Consider the following 24,461-nt stretch of genomic DNA (forward strand, 5'->3'; position numbering starts at 1 on the left):
TTCCTGCAAACAGGACTGTCTATGGGCCTAAAATTAGGGTCCATTAAGGTTCAAATTTCGGCCCTGTCAATATTCTTCCAAAAAGAACTAGCTTCAGTTCCTGAAGTTCAGACGTTTGTCAAGGAGGTACTGCATATACAGCCTCCTTTTGTGCCTCCAGTGGCACCTTGGGATCTCAATGTAGTTTTGGGGTTCCTGAAATCACATTGGTTTGAACCACTCACCACTGTGGACTTAAAATATCTCACATGGAAAGTGGTAATGCTGTTAGCCCTGGCCTCAGCCAGGCGTGTCTCAGAATTGGCGGCTTTATCCTATAAAAGCCCTTACCTAATTTTTCATACGGACAGGGCAGAATTGAGGACTCGTCCTCAATTTCTCCCTAAGGTGGTTTCAGCATTTCACTTAAACCAGCCTATTGTGGTGCCTGCGGCTACTAGGGACTTGGAGGATTCCAAGTTGCTGGACGTAGTCAGGGCCCTGAAAATATATGTTTCCAGGACGGCTGGAGTCAGAAAATCTGACTCGCTGTTTATCCTGTATGCACCCAACAAGCTGGGTGCTCCTGCTTCTAAGCAGACTATTGCTCGTTGGATTTGTAGTACAATTCAGCTTGCACATTCTGTGGCAGGCCTGCCACAGCCAAAATCTGTAAAAGCCCATTCCACACGGAAAGTGGGCTCATCTTGGGCGGCTGCCCGAGGGGTCTCGGCTTTACAACTTTGCCGAGCAGCTACTTGGTCAGGGGCAAACACGTTTGCTAAATTCTACAAATTTGATACCCTGGCTGAGGAGGACTTGGAGTTCTCTCATTCGGTGCTGCAGAGTCATCCGCACTCTCCCGCCCGTTTGGGAGCTTTGGTATAATCCCCATGGTCCTTTCGGAGTCCCCAGCATCCACTAGGACGTCAGAGAAAATAAGAATTTACTTACTGATAATTCTATTTCTCATAGTCCGTAGTGGATGCTGGGCGCCCATCCCAAGTGCGGATTGTCTGCAATACTTGTACATAGTTATTGTTACAAAAAATCGGGTTATTATTGTTGTGAGCCATCTTTTCAGAGGCTCCTCTGTTATCATGCTGTTAACTGGGTTCAGATCACAAGTTGTACGGTGTGATTGGTGTGGCTGGTATGAGTCTTACCTGGGATTCAAAATCCTTCCTTATTGTGTACGCTCGTCCGGGCACAGTATCCTAACTGAGGCTTGGAGGAGGGTCATAGGGGGAGGAGCCAGTGCACACCAGGTAGTTCTAAAGCTTACTTTTGTGCCCAGTCTCCTGCGGAGCCGCTATTCCCCATGGTCCTTTCGGAGTCCCCAGCATCCACTATGGACTATGAGAAATAGAATTATCGGTAAGTAAATTCTTATTATCTATTTAATTTTACATATTCCCCCGGGGAGGTTTATATATATTTTTTTAATAAATATAATTTATTCATATCTATTGTTTTTTAATATGTATCATTAAGTACTACCTGGGTTTACTTTATATATATTGTCCCACGGTTTCCCCAGTGCCCCCTGTGGATGCTAAGTAAAAAGGGGATATTTGTCCTTACCTTTCTTTTCTCTGAATCCATGGGGGACACTAGGCGCTTACCCCGACAGCCTTCAGGACCATATCCTCTCATCAATAGATTGTGTTCTTGAGGTGCGTGTGCCGGTCTTCCTTATCCTCTTCTCCTTCTCCCTCTACTTGTGCCGGTCTTCCTTATCCTCTTCTCCTTCTCCCTCTACTTGGGCTTGTAAATGTACCTGGCTATCTGGCTGAGGGGGCGGGATATAGCGGAGAGGGAGCCTGTGTCGCTCGGAAAGAACTTTAACTTTTGTGCCCAGGCTCTTCTGCTCCACTCTATACCCATGGTTTCCCCAGTGTCCCTCATGGATTCAAAGAAAAGGATTTAACAGGTAAGGACAAAAATGCCATTTCTAAACTGAAAAATACTATTCTAGACTTTTCATTCATCACGTACTTAAAGGATGTGTCTACTGTCTCTAAAAAAAATAGCTAAGAACTTTCACATGGCCGCAAACATAACATGTCAGGGGAGAGGGAGGATATGCTATTAAACTAAAATTGATACATTCTCTTAATGTTTAGGATATCTGCAGTCCTTTTATAGAGGCAATTTAGTTGTATTTTTGAACTTAGCTCCCATCTAAAGTGCCCCTGAGCTATTCAATAGTTTGGGCATCCAGCCCCGAGATGGCACTTATATCAGATTTTTGCTAACACCATCTTGAGGTGCAAGTAGAAAGCCACGTAAAGTAGGGCGCTTTGGGGTTGATACCGATGCAAGGCGCACCTTAACTGTAGCACACTGGCACTTAGCACAGGAGAAGCTGCTTAACGGGGCTAATCCTGTGCATTAGGCCGCAAGTAAGGGGCCATCGTGGTAATAAATGAAATAGCTCCTGGGCAATAAGCTTGGAAGCTAAATTCTTGACCAACAGTTGAAACTCCGTCTTAGTATGGCATATCATGGTATGTAAATGTTCAAATAGGACATGCAACAAGCACTCACCATGATGTTTGAAAATCAAAAAGGTAGAAAAGACCAGATTATAGAGTAAACAAAGGTGTTCTCACTGTAAACAAGGTACTGTGTTGCAATGACAAGCCATTACTGAAGAATATCATTACAATCCAGCATCATTTAAAAGTAAGTAAATAGTGGGTTCCTTAGAAACAGCATAAATGTCTAATATGTTTTAGCACAGAAGATGAGAACTATAACTGACATTAGGGCAGTGGATGGGACTGCTGCAGACAACATGTAGCACGACAGCTGCAACAGATTTGCTGTTAGGGCATGCTTACACTGTGGCAGGGCATGTTGGGATGTGTAGTACTAAAGCAGCTGGAGTGCCACAGGTTGCCTACCCCTGATCTATGGCATATTATACTGGTATACCCTTTACATGGTACCTACAGTATGTTGAACTAACCCACACATAGTGTACTACAGCTCAGTACAAATATCCATACAGCTGGGGCTGCCTTTATTGAAGCATTTAGCTCACCAGGAATACCATGTTGTCACCAGCTAAAGACACCGACAATACTTTTTTCCCATGGAAAGGTAGAGAGAGGGCATGCATTGGTGGCCTGAATGCAGCCCTTACACCCATGCAGAATAGGTACATCACAATAATACACAACTTCTGCTGCAAATACACTGGCTGCTCACACCAACCTTCTGTACTGAACCCACTGTTTGTTTTTTGCTTCATGAAGACACCTTTGTTATACCCATTACACTCAGAGCAAACAATGTTAGGATGTGTCCTACAACTATGGGAATATGGGAAACAACAGAGTGTGGGCTTTGTGCCTGATCATTTGAAAAGCTTTGATATCCATTTGGAATTGTGCCACAGTCATCTTGGTCATATTCATATTCCTCAGGTCTATGTGACATTACTGCCGTTAGCATCATTACCGCTTGCTCCAAAATAACATTATTGCTATCAATTTTATCACTATCACTCTTATGACAGAACAGTGAGATTCTGGATAACTTTTTCCTAAAAATTGTTTCCTGGCCCGAGTGCAATGGAAGATAAGGGAACAACTCTCTGTGCCACCACCTATAGAAGCAACTATGGCTCTCCATCCTTGTCAGTTGACTTTATGGCTTAGGATAGCTAACTCCAATGTCCAAGATGGTAGATGTACTTTGGGTCATGAGCTAAGCAACAATGATATATAATTTGATTCCCCTAGGGGAGGCAGCGTTGCGATTACAGCTTCATCTTTGTACTGTTCTCTTTGTAGTCCTGAATGGGATGCCAGGCTAATATGGAGCAAACATAATGGGTGCTGGAGAAGGCCGCAGAGCAGAAGGAGCACTCCGGAAAAAAGCTGGTCCCATCAGAGGAGTCTGGAAGAGGGCAGCAGCTGTGGCAGGACGCAAAGTAAGAGGACTCGGAAGAGTGCAGATAGTTGTCGGTGTGAGGGTGTTTGGAAGAAAACGAGCAGCCAAAGTCTTAGTCAGATGCTTATGTAGAGCCAATCTGGTCTGTGAACATATAAAAGTATATCCATATCAAGTGAAGAATAAAGGAGACATGAAAGAATAAAAGGAACGGAGTGGTCTATTCATGAAGCAGTAAAAAGAGTGGAGAAGTGAGCCTGTGGAGAAGTTGCCCATGGCAACCAATCAGCTGCTCCATACAACTGTATAGTATGCAAATTATAAATGTTACTTCAATGCTGATTGGTTGTCATGGGCAACTTCTCCACTGTCTCACTTCTCCACGCTTTTCACTGCTTCATGAATAGACCCCTAAGGAGTTTAGCTATGTTGTCACCCCAGTGCTCACATGTATATGGGTATCTACATGCGAAAGGCAGTCATACGATGGATAATGCTGATATGTTAAAGCATAAAAATATGATCAGCCAGTGCACCAAACAACGTCTGTTTTTACTTCTCAGCAGCCAGGCATTGCTTGCCCATACAGGCAGGCAGCGATAATCTGCCCACTCAAGTTATGGCATGACAAATAAAAAAAAAACAGACCCTATTTTGATGGGCTTTTTTGTTTTTTAATATATTAAAAGGACAGAGGACTTTATTTAATATTAATATTTTACCAACTTGTAAACACGTTTTTGGAGACTTGTGTATTCATTTAAAATTGATTTTGAAATTGTTTGCGTATATTTATGTACAGCGCTGCAAAACACTTGTGGCGCCTTATAAATAAAATGAATTGTGTGAATGTAGATACACTTTGTTCAATGCACAAAGTTACAAAAAATATTGGCTAAAATGACCTTCAGGCTGTGTGTATAAGGTGTATATGTAACATGAATGCATTCTGTGCTTAGATTTAGGTCCCATCCCCATGATATATCATTATGGTATGCAATTATTCCAAAATACGAAAAAACCGATATCCAAAATACCTCTGGTCCCAAGCATTTTGGATAAGGGATACTCAACCTGTATAAGTTTTTATCGAGGGTTTCCTCGATAAAGACCTATAATAGGTTGAAACGCGTCGGAAGCGAGTGTTAAGAGCCCATGCAGTGTCTCCATTTGGTAAGTTTTGTGGTCTCCATCAATTGTGGGCAGTCCCGATTTCGGCCGCCGGCCAGTGTGCCCACATACACAACTTACATTTGGTAAATACTGCACGTTTCTTTGGTTCCTACCGCTGCTGTAAATATCTCTGTCATTAGTGTGATTTTAAACTTTTAAATAAATATTGTGTCTATATCCACCCTGCTGAAGTTTCTTAAGCCTTGCATTGAAGCATATTAAAGAAACCGCTATAGGAGGTGTACCATCCTGTTTATCAGTGAGTATGGTACGCACTATTTGAGAATGGTGGTGGTTTGACAGAAGTTTCACACATGGGCCCTCATTCCGAGTCGTTCGCTCGGTAATTTTCATCGCATCGCAGTGAAATTCCGCTTAGTACGCATGCGCAATAATCGCACTGCGACTGCGCCAAGTAATTTTACCATGAAGATAGTATTTTTACTCACGGCTTTTTCTTCGCTCCGGCGATCGTAGTGTGATTGACAGGAAATGGGTGTTACTGGGCGGAAACACGGCGTTTTAGGGGCGTGTGGATAAAAACGCTACCGTTTCCGGAAAAAACGCAGGAGTGGCCGGAGAAACGGGGGAGTGTCTGGGCGAACGCTGGGTGTGTTTATGACGTCAAACCAGGAACGACAAGCACTGAACTGATTGCAGATACCGAGTAAGTCTGAAGCTACTCTGAAACTGCTAAGTAGTTTGTAATCGCAATATTGCGAATACATCGGTCGCAATTTTAAGAAGCTAAGATACACTCCCAGTAGGCGTAGGCTTAGCGTGAGCAACTCTGCTAAATTCGCCTTGCGAGCGATCAACTCGGAATGAGGGCCATAGACGGCATAATGGTGATTTAAAGATACCTTTATGAGTGGAATTCACATGTATGATGTGTAAGTTGGGTATGCATTGTTTATAAGCGGGATTTGGAGAACCGTGAATTCTTGTTATATATTTTTGGACATACTACACTTGATTTGTTTATATGTTCTTTTACATAATTCAAACAATCGGAGGACTGGACGAGACGTGTGACGCCTTCTAGGACCAATTTCACAGTGATCTGACATCTTTACAGAGACTGTTTTTCGACTTAAGTATAATTATTACCATTTGATTTGGTTTATGATATATATATATATTTTTTTTCCATACATCTTTACATAATACTTTATGGTGAACACAGTGAGTGCACGATGATTGGATAATTGTTCTTTGAGATAACCAGGGCGAGTTCATAGTATCTAAGGTTAAAAAAAGACAATTTGTCCATCGAGTTCTAAGAACTGCCCGGTCACGGTGAAAAATCAGAAAGGGTGGACGACAGGACAAAGCGCCTAAGTCAGACACCCTCCTAGCAGAGGCAATAGCCAACAGAAAAATGACCTTAAGCGTAAGATATTTAAGGTCCACAGACTCAAGAGGTTCAAACGGAGACTCTTGAAGGGCATTAAGAACAACAGACAGATCCCATGGAGCCACAGGAAGGACATAGGGAGGCTGAATCCATAGTACCCCCTGAGTGAACGTATGAACGTCAGGAATAGATACAATTTTTAGCTGAAACCACACCGACAAGGCAGAAATGTGAACCTTGAGGGAGGCCAGGCGAAGTCCTAAATCCAGGCCTTGTTTCAAAAAAGCCAAAAGTCTGGAAGTACTAAACTTGTATGCATCATAATTCTTAGCAGCACACCAGGTGAAGTAAGAATTCCAGCTCCTATAATAAATCCGTGCAGAAGCCGGTTTGCGGGCCTTCAAGATAGTTTGAATAACCACCTCAGAAAATCCTTTGGCCCTCAGGAGTGAAGCTTCAAGAGCCACACTGTCAAAGCCAGTCTTGCCAGGTCCTGGTAAACACAAGGGCCCTGAACGAGGAGGTCTGGGCGTTGAGGAAGTAAAAGAGGATGCTCGATCGAGAGACCCTGCATGTCGGAGAACCAATGCCGTCTGGGCCACGCTGTAGCGACTAGAAGCAGTATTCCTCCTTCTTGCTTGAACTTCCATAGTACCCTGGGCAGGAGTGACACTGGAGGGAACACGTATGGCAGCCGAAAGTTTCATGGAATTGCCAGTGCGTCCACGAACGCTGCTTGAGGATCCCTTGTTCTTGGTCCTGAAGACCGGATCCTTATGATTGTGTCGAGACGCCATCAGGTCTACATCTGGTAGACCCCACTTGTCCACATGGAGTTGGAAGACCTCCGGATGAAGACTCCACTCCCCAGCGTGTATGTCCTGACGACTGAGGAAGTCCACTTCCCAGTTGAGGACCCCTGGAATGAACACTGCCGATATTGCTGGCAGATGGCGTTCCGCCCATCGAAGAATTTTTGACACTTCCATCATTGTCATGCGGCTTCGAGTGCCGCCTTGATGATTTATGTACGCCACAGTGGTGGCGTTGTCTGACTGTACTTGAACAGGCCTGTTCTGTACATAAGGCAGGGCCAGTGTCAATGCATTGAACACTGCCCGCAATTCCAGAATGTTTATCGGGAGGAGAGATACCTCCCTGGTCCACTGACCCTGGAGAGAGTTGCTCTAACACCGTGCCCCAACCCCGCAGACTGGACTCAGTTGGAGATCCAGAAGGGATGACCCTTGCTCAATTGTTGGCCCTGTAGCCACCAACTCAGTGACAGACGAACCTCCGGAGTCAAGGAAACCATTTCAGACCTGATCCGGTGAGGCAGGCCGTCCTACTTGGAAAGGATTAACCTCTGCAGAGGGTGGGAATTAAATTGAGCATACTCTACCATGTCGAAAGCTGACACCATGAGGCCTAGTACTTGCATTGCCGAGTGCATCGACACTCTTTGGCGAGAGGAAATATCGTATTCTGTCCTGAAGTGTCAGGACCTTCTCTGGAGACAAGAACAAATGTTGGTTGTGTGTGTCCAGTAATGCCCCCAAGTGTACCATGCTCTGAGCAGGGACCAGTGAGGATTTCTTCCAGTTGATGAGCCACACATGGACTTGCAGGAATGGGACCATCACTTCCAGATGACGGAGGAGAACCTCTGGGGAGTTCGCCAGGATCAACAAGTCATCCAGATACGGCAGGATCCTGATAACCTGACGGTGGAGAATGGCCGTCATGACCGCCATGACCTTGGTGAAAATCCGAGAAGCCGTGGTCAGTCCGAAAGGCAAGGCTTGGAATTGATAATGAAGGTTGCCAATGGCAAACTGAAGATATTGCGGATGCGACATGGCAATAGGTATGTGTAGGTAAGCATCCTGTATATCCAGGGATACCATATAGTCCTTAAGTTCCATAGCCAGTACAATAGAGCGCAGAGTTTCCATACGAAATTTGGACACCCTCACAAATTTGTTCAAAGATTTAAGGTTGAGTATAGGTCGGGAGGATCCATTCGGCTTCGGAACTAGAACCAGCGTCGAATAGTATCCCCTGCATCTCTGAGACAGAGGCACCGGCACTATCACTCCTGTATCCAGGAGGGATTGGACATCCAAATGTAGAGTTTGTGCTTTTAACAGATCCGAAGGGATAACCGTTGAGGAAAACTGGCGAGGGGGATGTCTCTTGAAAGAGATCGCGTACCCGTGAGAGACCACTTCCTGCACCCAGGCGTTCGAAGTGGTCTTTAACCATACCTGGGCGAACTGCAGAAGTCGGCCTCCCACCCTGGGGTCCCCCAGGAGGAGGCCCGCCCCGTCATGCAGCAGGCTTGTCCAGTTTGGAAGCAGGCTGATGGGCGGCCCAAGAACGTTTAGGTTTGGGCTTAGAAGACTTGGAAGTGCGAGCCTGTCTCGGGTACGCCTGACCCTTTGCTTTACCTGGAGGTCGAAACTTGGGAGAAACGCAGTCTTGGCCGACGCCAAGTCGGTCACAATTTTGTTCAGATCATCTCCAAACAGTATATCTCCCTTAAAATAAGAATTTACTCACCGGTAATTCTATTTCTCGTAGTCCGTAGTGGATGCTGGGGACTCCGTAAGGACCATGGGGAATAGACGGGCTCCGCAGGAGACTGGGCACACTATAAGAAAGATTTGGTACTACCTGGTGTGCACTGGCTCCTCCCTCTATGCCCCTCCTCCAGACCTCAGTTAGGATACTGTGCCCGGAAGAGCTGACACAATAAGGAAGGATTTTGAATCCCGGGTAAGACTCATACCAGCCACACCAATCACACCGTATAACTCGTGATATTAAACCCAGTTAACAGTATGAAATATAACTGAGCCTCTCAACAGATGGCTCAACAATAACCCTTTAGTTAGGCAATAACTATATACAAGTATTGCAGACAATCCGCACTTGGGATGGGCGCCCAGCATCCACTACGGACTACGAGAAATAGAATTACCGGTGAGTAAATTCTTATTTTCTCTGACGTCCTAGTGGATGCTGGGGACTCCGTAAGGACCATGGGGATTATACCAAAGCTCCCAAACGGGCGGGAGAGTGCGGATGACTCTGCAGCACCGAATGAGAGAACTCAAGGTCCTCCTCAGCCAGGGTATCAAATTTGTAGAATTTAGCAAACGTGTTTGCCCCTGACCAAGTTGCAGCTCGGCAAAGTTGTAAAGCCGAGACCCCTCGGGCAGCCGCCCAAGATGAGCCCACCTTCCACGTGGAATGGGCTTTCACTGATTTAGGATGCGGCAATCCAGCCGCAGAATGCGCCAGCTGAATTTTGCTACAAATCCAGCGAGCAATAGTCTGCTTAGAAGCAGGAGCACCTATTTTGTTGGGTGCATACAGGATAGAAAGCGAGTCAGTTTTCCTGACTCCACCCATCCTGGAAACATAAATTTTCAAGGCCCTGACTACGTCCAGTAACTTGGAATCCTCCAAGTCCCTAGTAGCCGCAGGCACCACAATAGGTTGGTTCAAGTGAAAAGCTGATACCACCTTAGGGAGAAACTGGGGACGAGTCCTCAATTCTGCCCTATCCATATGGAAAATCAGATAAGGGCTTTTACATGACAAAGCCGCCAATTCTGACACACGCCTGGCCGAAGCCAAGGCCAATAACATGACCACTTTCCACGTGAGATATTTCAGATCCACGGTTTGAAGTGGTTCAAACCAATGTGATTTTAGGAAATTCAACACCACATTGAGATCCCAAGGTGCCACAGGAGGCACAAAAGGGGGCTGAATATGAAGCACTCCCTTTACAAAAGTCTGAACTTCAGGCAGTGAAGCCAGTTCTTTCTGGAAGAAAATCGACAGAGCCGAAATCTGGACCTTAATGGAACCCAATTTTAGGCCCATAGTCACTCCTGACTGTAGGAAGTGCAGAAAACGACCCAGCTGAAATTCCTCTGTAGGGGCCTTCCTGGCCTCACACCACGCAACATATTTTCGCCAAATGCGGTGATAATGGTTTGCGGTTACTTTTTTCCTGGCTTTTATCAGCGTAGGAATGACTTCCTCCGGAATGCCCTTTTCCTTTAGGATCCGGAATTCAACCGCCATGCCGTCAAACGCAGCCGCGGTAAGTCTTGGAACAGACGGGGCCCCTGCTGTAGCAGATCCTGTCTGAGCGGTAGAGGCCATGGGTCCTCTGATAACATTTCTTGAAGTTCCGGGTACCAAGCTCTTCTTGGCCAATCCGGAACCACGAGTATCGTTCTTACTCCTCGCCTTCTTATTATTCTCAGTACCTTTGGTCTGAGAGGCAGAGGAGTGAACACATAAACCGACTGGTACACCCACGGTGTCACTAGAGTGTCCACAGCTATCGCCTGAGGGTCCCTTGACCTGGCGTAATATCTCTTTAGCTTTTTTGAGGCGGGACGCCATCATGTCCACCTGTGGCCTTTCCCAACGGTTTACCAACAGTAGGAAGACTTCTGGATGAAGTCCACATTCTCCCGGGTGTAGGTCGTGTCTGCTGAGGAAGTCTGCTTCCCAGTTGTCCACTCCCGGAATGAACACTGCTGACAGTGCTATTACGTGATTTTCCGCCCATCGGAGAATCCTTGTGGCTTCTGCCATCGCCACCCTGCTTCTTGTGCCGCCCTGTCGTTTACATGGGCGACTGCCGTGATGTTGTCTGATTGGATCAGAACCGGCTGGTTTTGAAGCAGGGGCCTTGCCTGACTTAGGGCATTGTAAATGGCCCTCAGTTCCAGAATGTTTATGTGTAGGGACGACTCCTGACTTGACCAAAGTCCCTGGAAATTTCTTCCCTGTGTGACTGCGCCCCAGCCCCGAAGGCTGGCATCCGTGGTCACCAGGACCCAGTCCTGTATGCCGAATCTGCGGCCCTCTAGAAGATGAGCACTCTGCAGCCACCACAGTAGAGACACCCTGGTCCTTGGAGACAGGGTTATCAGTTGATGCATCTGAAGATGCGATCCCGACCACTTGTCCAAGAGGTCCCACTGGAAGGTCCTTGCATGGAACCTGCCGAATGGAATTGCTTTGTACGAAGCCACCATTTTTCCCAGGACTCGTGTGCAGTGATGCACCGATACCCGTTTTGGTTTTAGGAGGTCTCTGACTAGAGATGACAGCTCCTTGGCTTTCTCCTGCGGGAGAAACACTTTTTTTCTGTTCTGTGTCCAGAATCATCCCCAGGAACAGTAAGCGTGTGGAAGGAACCAGTTGTGACTTTGGAATGTTTAGAATCCAGCCATGCTGTTGTAGCACTTCCCGAGATAGTGCTACTCCGACCAGTAACTGCTCCCTGGACCTCGCCTTTATTAGGAGATCGTCCAAGTACGGGGTAATTAAAACTCCTTTTTTTCGAAGGAGTATCATCATTTCTGCCATTATCTTGGTAAACACCCTCGGTGCCGTGGACAGTCCAAACGGTAGTGTCTGGAATTGGTAATAGCAATCCTGTACCACAAATCTGAGGTACTCTTGGTGAGGAAGGTAAATTGGGACATGCAGGTAAGCATCCTTGATGTCCAGGGATACCATGTAATCCCCCTCGTCCAGGCTTGCAATAACCGCCCTGAGCGATTCCATCTTGAACTTGAATCTTTTTATGTATGTGTTCAAGGATTTCAAATTTAAAATGGGTCTCACCGAACCGTCCGGTTTCGGTACCACAAACAGTGTGGAATAGTAACCCCGTCCTTGTTGAAGTAGGGGTACTTTGACTATCACCTGCTGGGAATACAGCTTGTGAATTGCCTCTAGTACAGCCTCCCTGCCCGAGGGAGTTGTCGGTAAGGCCGATTTGAGGAAACGGCGGGGGGGAGGCGCCTCGAATTCCAGCTTGTACCCCTGAGATACTACTTGAAGGATCCAGGGATCCACCCGTGAGCGAACCCACTGATCGCTGAAATTTTTGAGGCGGCCCCCCACCGTACCTGGCTCCGCCTGTGGAGCCCCACCGTCATGCGGCGGATTTGGAAGAAGCGGGGGAGGACTTTTGTTCCTGGGAACCTGCTGCGTGGTGCAGCTTTTTTCCCCTTCCTCTGCCTCTAGACAGAAAGGACCCGCCTTTTCCCCGCCTGTTTTTCTGGGGTCGAAAGGACTGTACCTGATAATACGGCGCTTTCTTAGGCTGTGAGGGGACATGGGGCAAAAATGCTGACTTCCCAGCTGTTGCTGTGGAAACAAGGTCTGAGAGACCATCCCCGAATAACTCCTCACCCTTATAAGGCAAAACTTCCATGTGCCTTTTAGAATCTGCATCCCCTGTCCACTGCCGAGTCCATAAGCCTCTCCTAGCAGAAATGGACAATGCACTTATTCTAGATGCCAGCCGGCAGATCTCCCTCTGTGCATCTCTCATGTACAAGACTGAGTCTTTTATATGCTCTACGGTTAGCAATATAGTGTCCCTGTCCAGGGTGTCAATATTTTCTGACAGGGAATCTGACCAAGCAGCAGCAGCACTGCACATCCACGCTGAAGCAATAGCTGGTCTCAGTATAACACCAGTGTGTGTATATATAGACTTTAGGATAGCCTCCTGCTTTCTATCAGCAGGTTCCTTTAGGGCGGCCGTATCCGGAGACGGTAGTGCCACCTTTTTAGACAAACGTGTGAGCGCTTTATCCACCCTAGGGGGAGTTTCCCAACGTGACCTATCCTCTGGCGAGAAAGGGAACGCCAATAGTAATTTTTTTGAAATCACCAATTTTTTATCAGGGAAAGCCCACGCTTCTTCATACACCATTTAATTCTTCAGATGGGGGAAAAACTATTGGTAGTTTTTTCTCCCCAAACATAATACCCATTTTTGAGGTACCTGGGTTTATATCAGAAATGTGTAAAACCTCTTTCATTGCCTCAATCATGCAACGAATGGCCCTAGTGGACATTAAATTTGACTCATCGTCGTCGACACTGGTATCAGTATCCGTGTCGACATCTGTGTCTGCAATCTGAGGTAGTGGGCGTTTTAGAGCCCCTGATGGCCTTTGAATTGCCTGGGCAGGCACGAGCTGAGAAGCCGGCTGTCCCGCATTTGGCATGTCGTCAAATTTTTTATGTAAGGAGTCGACACTTGCACGTAATTCCTTCCATAAGTCCATCCACTCAGGTGTCTGCCCCGCAGGGGGTGACATCACATTTATAGGCATCTGCTCCGCCTCCACATAAGTCTCCTCATCAAACATGTCGACACAGCCGTACCGACACACCGCACACACACACAGGGAATGCTCTTAAAGGAGACAGGACCCCACAAAAGCCCTTTGGGGAGACAGAGAGAGAGTATGCCAGCACACACCAGAGCGCTATATAATGCAGGGACTAACTGAATTATGTCCCCTATAGCTGCTATAATATTTACTGCGCCTCAAATTTGTGCCCCCCCCTCTCTTTTTTACCCTTTTCTGTAGTGTAGACTGCAGGGGAGAGTCAGGGAGCTTCCTTCCAGCGGAACTGTGAGGGAGAAATGGCGCCAGTGTGCTGAGGGAGATGGCTCCGCCCCTTTTTCTGTGGACTTTTCTCCCGCTTTTTCTGTATTCTGGCAGGGGTAATTACCACATATATAGCCTCTGGGGCTATATATTGTGGCTATTTTGCCAGCCAAGGTGATTTTATTGCTGCTCAGGGCGCCCCCCCCCCCCAGCGCCCTGCACCCTCAGTGACCGGAGTGTGAAGTGTGTATGAGGAGCAATGGCGCACAGCTGCAGTGCTGTGCGCTACCTTGGTGAAGACTGAAGTCTTCTGCCGCCGATTTTCCGGACCATCTTCTTGCTTCTGGCTCTGTAAGGGGGACGGCGGCGCGGCTCCGGGAACGAACACCAAGGACGGGTCCTGCGGTCGATCCCTCTGGAGCTAATGGTGTCCAGTAGCCTAAGAAGCCCAAGCTAGCTGCAAGCAGGTAGGTTCGCTTCTTCTCCCCTTAGTCCCTCGTTGCAGTGAGCCTGTTGCCAGCAGGTCTCACTGTAAAATAAAAAACCTAACATATACTTTCTTTCTAGGAGCTCAGGAGAGCCCCTAGTGTGCATCCAGCTCGGCCGGGCACAGAAATCTAACTGAGGTCTGGAGGAGGGGCATAGAGGGAGGAGCCAGTGCACACCAGGTAGTACCAAATCTTTCTTATAGTGTGCCCAGTCTCCTGCGGAGCCCGTCTATTCCCCATGGTCCTTACGGAGTCCCCAGCATCCACTAGGACGTCAGAGAAAAGGGAGTACCTCCAAGGTCTTCTTAGAGTCCAGGTGCACCGACCAGGACCGTAACCACAGAATCCGGCGAGCCAGGATAGACGTAATAGATGCCTTGGCCACCATAACGCCTGCATCAGAGGCCGCCTCCTGAATATAGTGAGAGGCTGTGGTAATATAGGTCAGATATTGTCTGGCAGTGTCAGAAAAATTCAGAGGTAGCTCTTCCTCAATTGCTTGAACCCATGCTTCAATGCCTTTTGCAGCCCAAGAGGCTGCCATAGTGGGTCTATGTACAGCACCTGTAAGAGTGTAAACAGACTTCAAGCAACCCTCCACACGCTTATCCATCGGTTCCTGCAAAGAAGTGACGGTGGTGACAGGCAGAGTAGATGACACCACAAGACATGGGAGTCCGCTGATGGCGGGGTTTCCCACTTGTTACTCAACTCTGCAGAGATAGGATAACAAGCTAGCATCTTTTTAGACAGGGAAAATTTCTTTCCTGGAGAAGACCAGGATTCCTGACGTATGTCAATTAAATGGTCAGAATGTGGTAAGACTAATTTAGTAACCTTCTGACGTTTGAACTTATCAGGTTTCTTAAGACGTATCAGGATGGTCAATCTCATCATCAATCTGAAGAATCAGCTTGATAACCTCCACTAGGTCAGGAACAACCACCTGTGCTGTAGAATCTTCATCAGAAGCAGAAGTATCAGCATCTGATGGATCAGTATATTCCTCATCCGAGTCGGAGGAATCATCCGAAATATTAGTGGATTGTGAGGAAGAAATGGCCCACTTAGATGACCCTTTGGTCCCAGTAGGACGAGGGTTTAGGTTTTTGTTTAACCAAGGACTGATTTAATTGCTGTAACTGGGTTGACAGAGTATCCGCCCATGGTGGAGTAACTACAGGGACAATATGTAGCTGTAATGGCACAGGAGGTCCCACAGGGGGCGTAACTCTTGTTACAAGCGTAGTCAGCATATTTGAAAATGCAGCCCAAGATGGATCTGCCATAGGTGCTGCGGGCTGTATAGGGGGTGCAGAACACCCAGTACCTGGATCCTCAGGTAAATCCATGGCGCAAGCACTGCATGATGCAGGATCGTCTGCGGATTATCCGCCCTGTGCAGCAGACATTATTGGGAATGTAGCCTTAGGGCGTATCAGTACAATATAGCCAGACAAACACAGTACCTGACAAAATCCCCCTAAGATATGTGACTGCAATTGCAGAGCACAAACAGAGGATTTAAGTGGTATGAGGTGACTGAAACACACAGTGAAAAATACAAAACAGTATATCCTGTGGAACATTATATGGTATATGAGACCCTGACGCACTTAGTTCCCCATGGTACAGAATATAGTGATAGCAATATGTGTGATACACATAATAGAATCCACACAGCAGCTATAGATACACACAGTCACAGGTACAATGCAGAAATTATTACATATAACAATAAGACTGCACTGAACTAGTAATACAGGTTGAGTATCCCATATCCAAATATTCCGAAATACGGAATTTTTTGAGTGAGAGTGAGATAGTGAAACCTTTGTTTTCTGATGGCTCAATGTACGAAACTTTGTTTAATACACAAAGTTATTAAAAATATTGTATTAAATGACCTTCAGGCTGTGTGTATAAGGTGTATAGGAAACATAAATGAATTGTGTGTATGTACACAAATTTTGTTTAATGCACAAAGTTATTAAAAATATTGGCTAAAATGACCTTCAGGCTGTATGAATTATATGTATATGAAATATAAATGCATTCTGTGCTTAGACTTAGGGCCCATCACGATGATATCTCATTATGGTATGCAATTATTCCAAAATACGGAAAAATCCGATATCCAAACTACTTCTGGTCCCAAGCATTTTGGATAAGGGATACTCAACCTGTACTACTTAAAGATATGTATGTATACATATATAACAATGGCCCTCATTCCGAGTTGATCGCTCGCTAGCTGCTTTTAGCAGCAGTGCAAACGCTAGGCCGCCGCCCTCTGGGAGGGTATCTTAGCTTAGCAGAATAGCGAACGAAAGATTAGCAGAACTTCTTGAAAATCTTTTCCTGCAGTTTCTGAGTAGCTCCAGACCTACTCCTACATTGCGATCACCTCAGTCCGTTTAGTTCCTGGTTTGACGTCACAAACACGCCCTGCGTTCGGCCAGCCACTCCTCCGTTTCCCCAGCCACTCCTGCATTTTAGCCTGACACGCCTGCGTTTTTTAGCACACTCCCGGAAAACGGTCAGTTACCTCCCAGAAACACCCACTTCCTGTCAATCACACACCGATCAGCAGAGCGACTGAAAAGCGTCGCTCGCCCCTGTGTAAAATTCCTTAGTTTTGTGTGAAATTACTTGGCGCATGCGCCCTGCGGCCCATACGCATGCGCAGAACAGCCGGTTTTTAGCCTGATCGCTATGCTGTGAAAAACGTCAGCGAGCGATCAACTCGGAATGACCACCATTGCACAGTAAACACTGGATGTATATCACAGAATACTTGTACTAAATATTCATATAGTAGTGCACTTGTTCTTAATTAACGCTGTCTAAATGACATGTAGAATACTTCAGTGTCCTGTAAATGCACAGCGCTGATGAGGCAGGCGGCCTTACAGAGGAGACAGTGCCCAGCAGTCCCAGGATCAGCGCAGCTCTGTGAAATGGCGCCCAAACGCTGACAGGGAGTGAGGGAGTGAGAGAGATGCAGCTCCAAGGTGATAACACCTGCTGTAGATGGCGCCTGGAGCTGGGGGAGGGGCTACAGGTCAGAGCCTTATCCCCTCTGCTGGACTTCACCACCGGGTACTATGGAGCCTATAATAACCGGATTTTAGTAAATCTGACCTGTGCTCTCTGCCCTGGGGGATATAGTGGGGTTCCTGCACGGCCACAGTGTCCACGCCAGCGGCCGGATCGCGATTTCGGTGGGTCCCACCTGGTGGACCCTCTTACCTCCTCTCTGAAGTGCGGCCACACGATCCAGGAGAGCAGCAGCGGTGATGTGTGCCTGATGACCGGAGCGCCTCTGCTGCAAGTACCCAGCAACCATGGCACGGGAGTATGCAGCGCCGCTGGGGAAAGTGATGGAGCCGCAGCACAGAATGTCAGCATGACATACACAGCATCTAGTGCCTGTGCTGCAGCCCTTGAAGTCTTCTTTCTTCTTAAAAAGCTCTTATTAGGGCTGCCTAGCGCAGCCCCACCTGTTAGCTGCCTGCACTGCAGGCACCAACTTACAAACTGAGCTCCAATGCCTGAAGGCGGGGCTATAGAGGAGGCGGTGCAGTGCATCCTGGGAACAGTCAAAGCTTTAGCCTGTTGGTGCCTCGGATCAAGATCCAACTCTACACCCTGATGTTATTCCCTGTGGAATACCAGTGTACCCCGCTGCAGAAAATATATTTACTTTTGAGAAAAATACATATATAGGTCAGTCCAATTAGACACGAGGAAGGCGAGTTGCTATTGTAGTTGCAAGGAAACACTGCCAAAGGCTCCATCTCATCCAGACTCGTGGATTTTTGTACGCAGCCCTATGGGACTGTGAACAAAAATCTGCAGGTCCAGCAATACTGTAAGTGCAGCATATAGTCACACTTACTTGCTCCTAATTGAATTTATGCCATAAATGTATATATTTAGCAATTTGTCATTATTATTTTCTTTTGCTATATATGTAACAAACTGCATATTTATTTTACACATGATACAATGAACCATTTGTGCGTGTGTGTGTGTGGACGAGGATGTTTCTTGGCAAATTTCATATACTGTATATACTTCTTTTATAGGGGAGGCATTTGATATGCCGGCTGTCGGGATACTGGCGCCCAGCATACCGGCGCCGGAATCCCGACAGCCGGAATATCGACAACTATTCTCCCTCTTGGGTGCTCGCAAGGGGCTCTTTTGCATTCACCCCGCTGCCGGCATGCTGGCAGTCGGGATCCCGGCACCGGTATGCCAAGCGTCGGCATACCATACTAGACCCGTTTTATAGAGCAGTCAATACTACCCAATAGAGCAACTATTTGTATTCTGGTCATCCACACAAATGTTGCAGAGGATCTTCATTAGTTTACAACTTACATTTGGCCTGTGCATACTCACCGCTAATGCAGCATTCTTCTGCAGCTTGCTGAACGGACTGTATTTAGGCTTTGGAGGCTTCCCAGCTAATCTGTCTTTGTGCCTTCTGCTGCTCATGTGCTGAAAAATTCAAGAGAGATACTGTACCACCACTGATGCACAATGCATGGATATAACAACTATGTATATACGGTATCCGGTCTCTAGGTCGACAATGTCTAGGTCGACCACTTATGGTCGACAGTAAGTAGGTCGACATGGTTTCTAAATCGACCCTATTTTTTTACTTTTATTTAATTTTTTTGAACTTTTTCATGCTTTACGATCCATGTGGACTACAATTGGGAACGGTAACCTGTGCCGAGCACAGCAGTAGCGGAGCGAGGGGATATGGTGCACTAATTGGGGTTCCTGGTCACTCTGCGCAGAAAACGCACCCAAAAAAACAAACAAAAAAACCTCATGTTGACATTCTGTCATGTCGACCTTGTACATGTCGACCTAGAGACCATGTCTACCTAGAAACTATGTCGACCTCCTTACTGTCAACCAATAGAGGTCAATAACTCAAATAGTTACGACTCATGTTTGCATAACAAAAATATGCAAAAGAGAGGGGTGCAGTGAACACCCATATTTCAACTCTGGAAACAGAACTTTTCTCATTGACAAAATATGTGGTTTATGACTATACCATGTCACTCATTTACACATGTGTAGCTTACTGTCCTTTTTATATATGTACAGGAGTGCCAGTGCTAGGGTGGCAGACAAACCATACAGTCTTGTGGCAGCCAGTTAGTCCCAGCTCAAGTGTAGACAAAAGTTTCTATGGTGGCATCAGAGCTGCTGTAAAACCTACATGGGTGAGGCTCCCATCAGTGGGACCCCAAGAGAAGAAGAATAAAACTAGATATATACTAGAGTCAGGAATGTATTAGAGGTTGAGTTATGTTTAACGAGCCCTTGATTACAGACTTTGGTCTATGTACAGACTACTGTCAAGGTTGAAGTTATATATAGTAACACACTCCTAGAAGGGAACTCTTTATCCTCTGGGGCTATTAGGAAGGTGATAAAGACCGAGTCTACTCTGGCAATCGAAAACAAAAACAACTCTGATGCAAATAGATGGTGACAAGTACATTAAAATCTCAAGCAAATTCAGTACTATATTGACCAGGCAAGGCCTGTTTCACATTATAATTAGGGGAGACCTCAGGGTGTGTGTTTCCCCTTTTATAGTGTCATGGTCACCAGCCCAGCCTGGCAATCATCATCAAGTCGATGACAATGGCCATAATCATGATACACTTAAAACATTTCAGTTTTAATAATTCAATTACATTTAACTCAGAATAAACACATCATTTTCTTTTTTCACGCATTTTACGTTTGTGCTTTAATTGAAATGCGTCATACTCTGTGTCAGACCTATAGCCTTCTATGCCACAGTCTGTACTATCTCCCAGGAAGGATGAAAATCTGTTGTAGAAAAGACTAAGGTATGGGAAACTGGTCACTTGTCAGATTTGCCATATTGGGGCAGATGTATTAACCTGGAGAAGGGATAAAGAAGTGATAAACAGTGATAAGTGCAAGGTGATAGCACACCAGCCAATCATTACAGATTTGAAAAATGACAGTTAGGAACTGATTGGATGGTGCGTTTATCACCGTGCGCTTATCACTGCTTTATCACTTCTTTATCCCTTCTCCAGGTTTAATACATCTGCCCCATTGTTTTATAGCCCATTCTTTTGTTGTTATTCTGTCCTAATTTGTTCAACAGAACTGTTACTAACAACACTCACTGTCTACTATTCAGATATTCACTAATTTGGACAGACTGACTTAGGGGTACTATAGTTAACCACCTGAGCCAGATAAAGAACAGGGGACTTTGTTCCTCTGATTTTTCTTTTTCTTGTTTTTATCTATGATGGGATTGTTTCTGGGAATCACTGCACTTACTGGTGGCTGGCTCTTCTGGAACTAGTGACCTCACTGTAAGTGCCTCCCCTTCCTTCCAGTGATTCTCATTCTAACTTCCCCTTATATTTTGGCACCTTCAGAGATCTGGGGGGAAATTCATATCTGATTGCTAGGCAGCGATTTTTGCTGTCCTGCGATCAGATAGTCGCTGCCTACAGGGGGAGTTTCACTGTGTAAGTGTGCGATCGTATGTGTACAGAGCTGCACAAACTGATTTTGTGCAGTCTCTGCGCAGCCCAGGACTTACTCAGCCACTGCAATCAGATCAGACTGTTTGGGACTGGAACTGACGTCAAACACCCTCCCTTTTAACGCTTGGACACGCTTGCGTTTTTCCAGACACTCCCTGAAAACGGTCAGTTGCCACCCACAAACGCCCTCTTCCTGTCAATCTCCTTGCGAACGCTTGTGCAACTGGATCCTTTGCACAATCCCGTCTCAGGGCGCCGATCCCCGCTGCAGCGGTGCGATGCACCGGCGCAGTGTTGCTCAGATGCATGCGCAGTTCGGATCTGATCGCCTGCTGTGTGAAAACGCACAGCAGCGATCAGATCTGAACTACACCCTTAATTTCCATGAGGAAAATACGTAGTTATGGTAGACTTACCGTCAATAACTATTTCTCCTAAGTCCACAGTATCCACTGGATATACATTGGGATATGAGGTAGCGTCAGCGGATTGGCACCAACGATGAAAAGCTTTCGGCCTCCCAGAGTGCAACGGGCCTGAACCCTCCTGGCTCAGGCTATTCAGTTGTTTTCCAAAGCTCAAGGCAGAAGCATCATAGAGAGCCCTAATCAGGCTAGAAGTACACACATGCATACACTTCCATACAAGAAGGAAGAGGTTAGTAAGTGTAAGTATCCTCAAATCAGGTGCGTCAGGGTGGGATCCCTGTGGATACTATGGACTTAGGAGAAAGAGTTATCGACGGTAAGTCTACCATAACTACGTATTTCGCCTGCAGGGTCCACAGTAGTATCCACAGGATATACATTGGGATGTCCCAAAGCAATTTTAGTGGAGGGGACGCACCTGATTGGACAGGAGAATCATTTGTCCCAATGCAGCATCCTGAGAGGCAAAAGTATCAAAGGCATAATGTCTAATCTAATTAATGTGTTAATGAGAGACCATATGGCTGCCTTACATATCTGTTCAGCTGAAGCACCACGTTGTGCTGTCCATGAAGGACCTACCTTACGAGTAGAGTGAGCAGAGACATTAGCCGGAACAGGGAGATCAGATTGAGAATATGCTTCTAAAATAGTCATCCGAAGCCACCACGCCAGTGTCTGCTTGTCAGCAGGCCATCCTCTCTTGTGAAATCCATAAAGAACAAAGAGAGTTTCTGTCTTTCTGATGGCACTGGTACGATCTACGTAGATCCTTAGAGCACGGACTACGTCCAGTGATGCATCTCCCGCAGAAAGATCTGGCCCTTGTAAAGCCAGTACTACAATTTCTTCATTAAGGTGGAATTTATTCACCACCTTAGGAAGATACCCAGATTTGGTTCTGAGAACCGCTCTATCTGGAGGAAATATCAAAGGAGGGCAACATAACAATGCAAGAACAAAGGGGGGCACCTGGGCGCTGACAAACAAGAAATTCTGGGATATTAATTAAACTGATCAAGGGCTGCTGCTTCACTTAAGAGGTCACTGTTAACCCCAAAAAAGCAAAAAATACACAACACCAAAGAATGAAGCACTGTCCAGATCAGTGCATTTTTAAAACATAAAACATTTAATATACATTACACACAAAACATTAATCACACGGCCGGTATATAACAATTAATTAAGATAATATAAAATATATATAAAGACTAATGGCCACTCCTGAATCAATTTGGCTTAATTACTGCACTAATAATTAACAACATGCAATGGCATTTAGCCAACAATTCAAGGCTTTTATATTTGCTCAATATAGATGGTAAAGCTCAAAGATGTTAAAAAGCTCAGAAAGCACCAATGGTTAATGCCATGTAGCAATATTAAACTGACAGTTCATGGTATTTGTCAAATGGTGATGAAATAAACCATTGTGCAACAATGTACAAGTCGGCGGCTTCTTCCAGAGAATCAATATTGATTCTCTGGAAGAAGCCGCCGACTTGCACATAGGCGGAGAAACGCGTAGAGAGGAGTGCTATCTACGGCTGAGACACAGTGTTTATCCAGCGGCTATACGTGAGGACCGGAGTGTGATTCTACTAGGAGTGAGACGTCACCCTGCATTTAGACCACAGGTCTGAAGACACGTTGAGCTGGTTAATTAATAGCGTGGCCACGCTGGACTGTTAAGTATAAACTAATCTCTGTTAAGAGATTACACAGAAACCACTAATACTAAATTTCTGCTACTAACAAAGTTTGCATGAATATCTATACGCTTTGAATTCATAACGTCCTCAAGTTTATTTCATCACCATTTGACAAATACCATGAACTGTCAGTTTAATATTGCTACATGGCATTAACCATTGGTGCTTTCTGAGCTTTTTAACATCTTTGAGCTTTACCATCTATATTGAGCAAATATAAAAGCCTTGAATTGTTGGCTAAATGCCATTGCATGTTGTTAATTATTAGTGCAGTAATTAAGCCAAATTGATTCTGGAGTGGCCATTAGTCTTTATATATATTTTATATTATCTTAATTAATTGTTATATACCGGCCGTGTGATTAATGTTTTGTGTGTAATGTATATTAAATGTTTTATGTTTTAAAAATGCACTGATCTGGACAGCGCTTCATTCTTTGGTGTTGAACATAACAATGCCGCTAAATCTGACACTCTTGTAGCTTAGGCAATAGCTAGTAAAAATAGAGCTTTAGCGGTCAACCATTTAAGATCCACTTGCGTCAGTGGTTCAAATGGAGCAACTTGAAGCGCCTTTAGGACTATACCTAGATCCCAAAGAGCTGTAGGAGGAACAAAGGAGGTTGGATGTGAAGCATTCCTTGGAAAAAAGTGCAAACATCTTGTAGGTTAGCAATTTACTTGTGAAACCATACAGTCAAAGCGGACACCTGAACTCTCAAGGAAGCCACCCGTAGACCTTAATCCATTCCTGCCTGAAGGAATGCTAGGACTCTAGAAACTCTGAAAGACCTAGGGTCAAATTTCCTGGCACTGCACCACTGAATATAAGCATCTCATATTCTGTGATAAATGCAAGCTGAGGATGGTTTTCTTGCTCTAAGCATAGTTTGAATTACCTGTTGTAAAAATCCTTTTGCTTTCAGGACGGAAGTCAAGAGCCACGCTGTCAAAGCCAGCCGATCCAGGTGCTTGTAATGACAAGGACCCTGAGACAGCAGATCTGGATATTGAGGGAGTAGAAACGGAGTATCCACTGACAGCCTCTGCAGATCTGTGTACCAATGTCTTCTTGGCCAAGCCGGAGCTATTAGTATCACGGCGTCCTCTCCCTGTTTTACTTTTCGTATTACCCTGGCAAACAGGGTGATTGGTGGAAACATATAGGCCAAACGAAAGTCCCATCTTACTGATAGGCATCCACGAAGGTCGCTTTGGAATCCTTTGTCCTTGACCCATATGCGGGAACTTTGTTGTTCTGATGGGAAGCCATGAGATCTATTTCCAGCAACCACTACTTGTCTACCAAAGTCTGGAAGACCTCAGGGTGTGAAGCCCATTCATTTGCATGGGCAAATGCTCCTTGCTCGCAGGCATCTGTGGTGGACT

The 24,461-nt window shown here is 45.8% G+C and overlaps 1 protein-coding gene across 3 annotated transcripts in view; it reads right to left on the reverse strand.

Moving 5' to 3' along the window:
- Positions 1-1,275: 1,275 nt before the first annotated feature.
- The window catches only part of ZNF385C (zinc finger protein 385C), a 563,435-nt gene continuing 540,249 nt past the window's right edge, over positions 1,276-24,461 (reverse strand). For all 3 annotated transcript variants that reach the window (XM_063959413.1, XM_063959415.1, XM_063959414.1), the window contains exons 8-9: positions 18,765-18,863; positions 1,276-4,026 (exon numbers count right to left, since the gene is read on the reverse strand). In XM_063959413.1, the coding sequence (XP_063815483.1) occupies positions 3,802-4,026; positions 18,765-18,863 (324 nt within the window). In that variant the 3' untranslated portion in view covers positions 1,276-3,801. The remainder of the gene's footprint in view (positions 4,027-18,764; positions 18,864-24,461) is intronic.

The sequence above is a fragment of the Pseudophryne corroboree genome, chromosome 3 (genome assembly GCF_028390025.1).
Source record: "Pseudophryne corroboree isolate aPseCor3 chromosome 3, aPseCor3.hap2, whole genome shotgun sequence".
NCBI lineage: Eukaryota > Metazoa > Chordata > Amphibia > Anura > Myobatrachidae > Pseudophryne > Pseudophryne corroboree.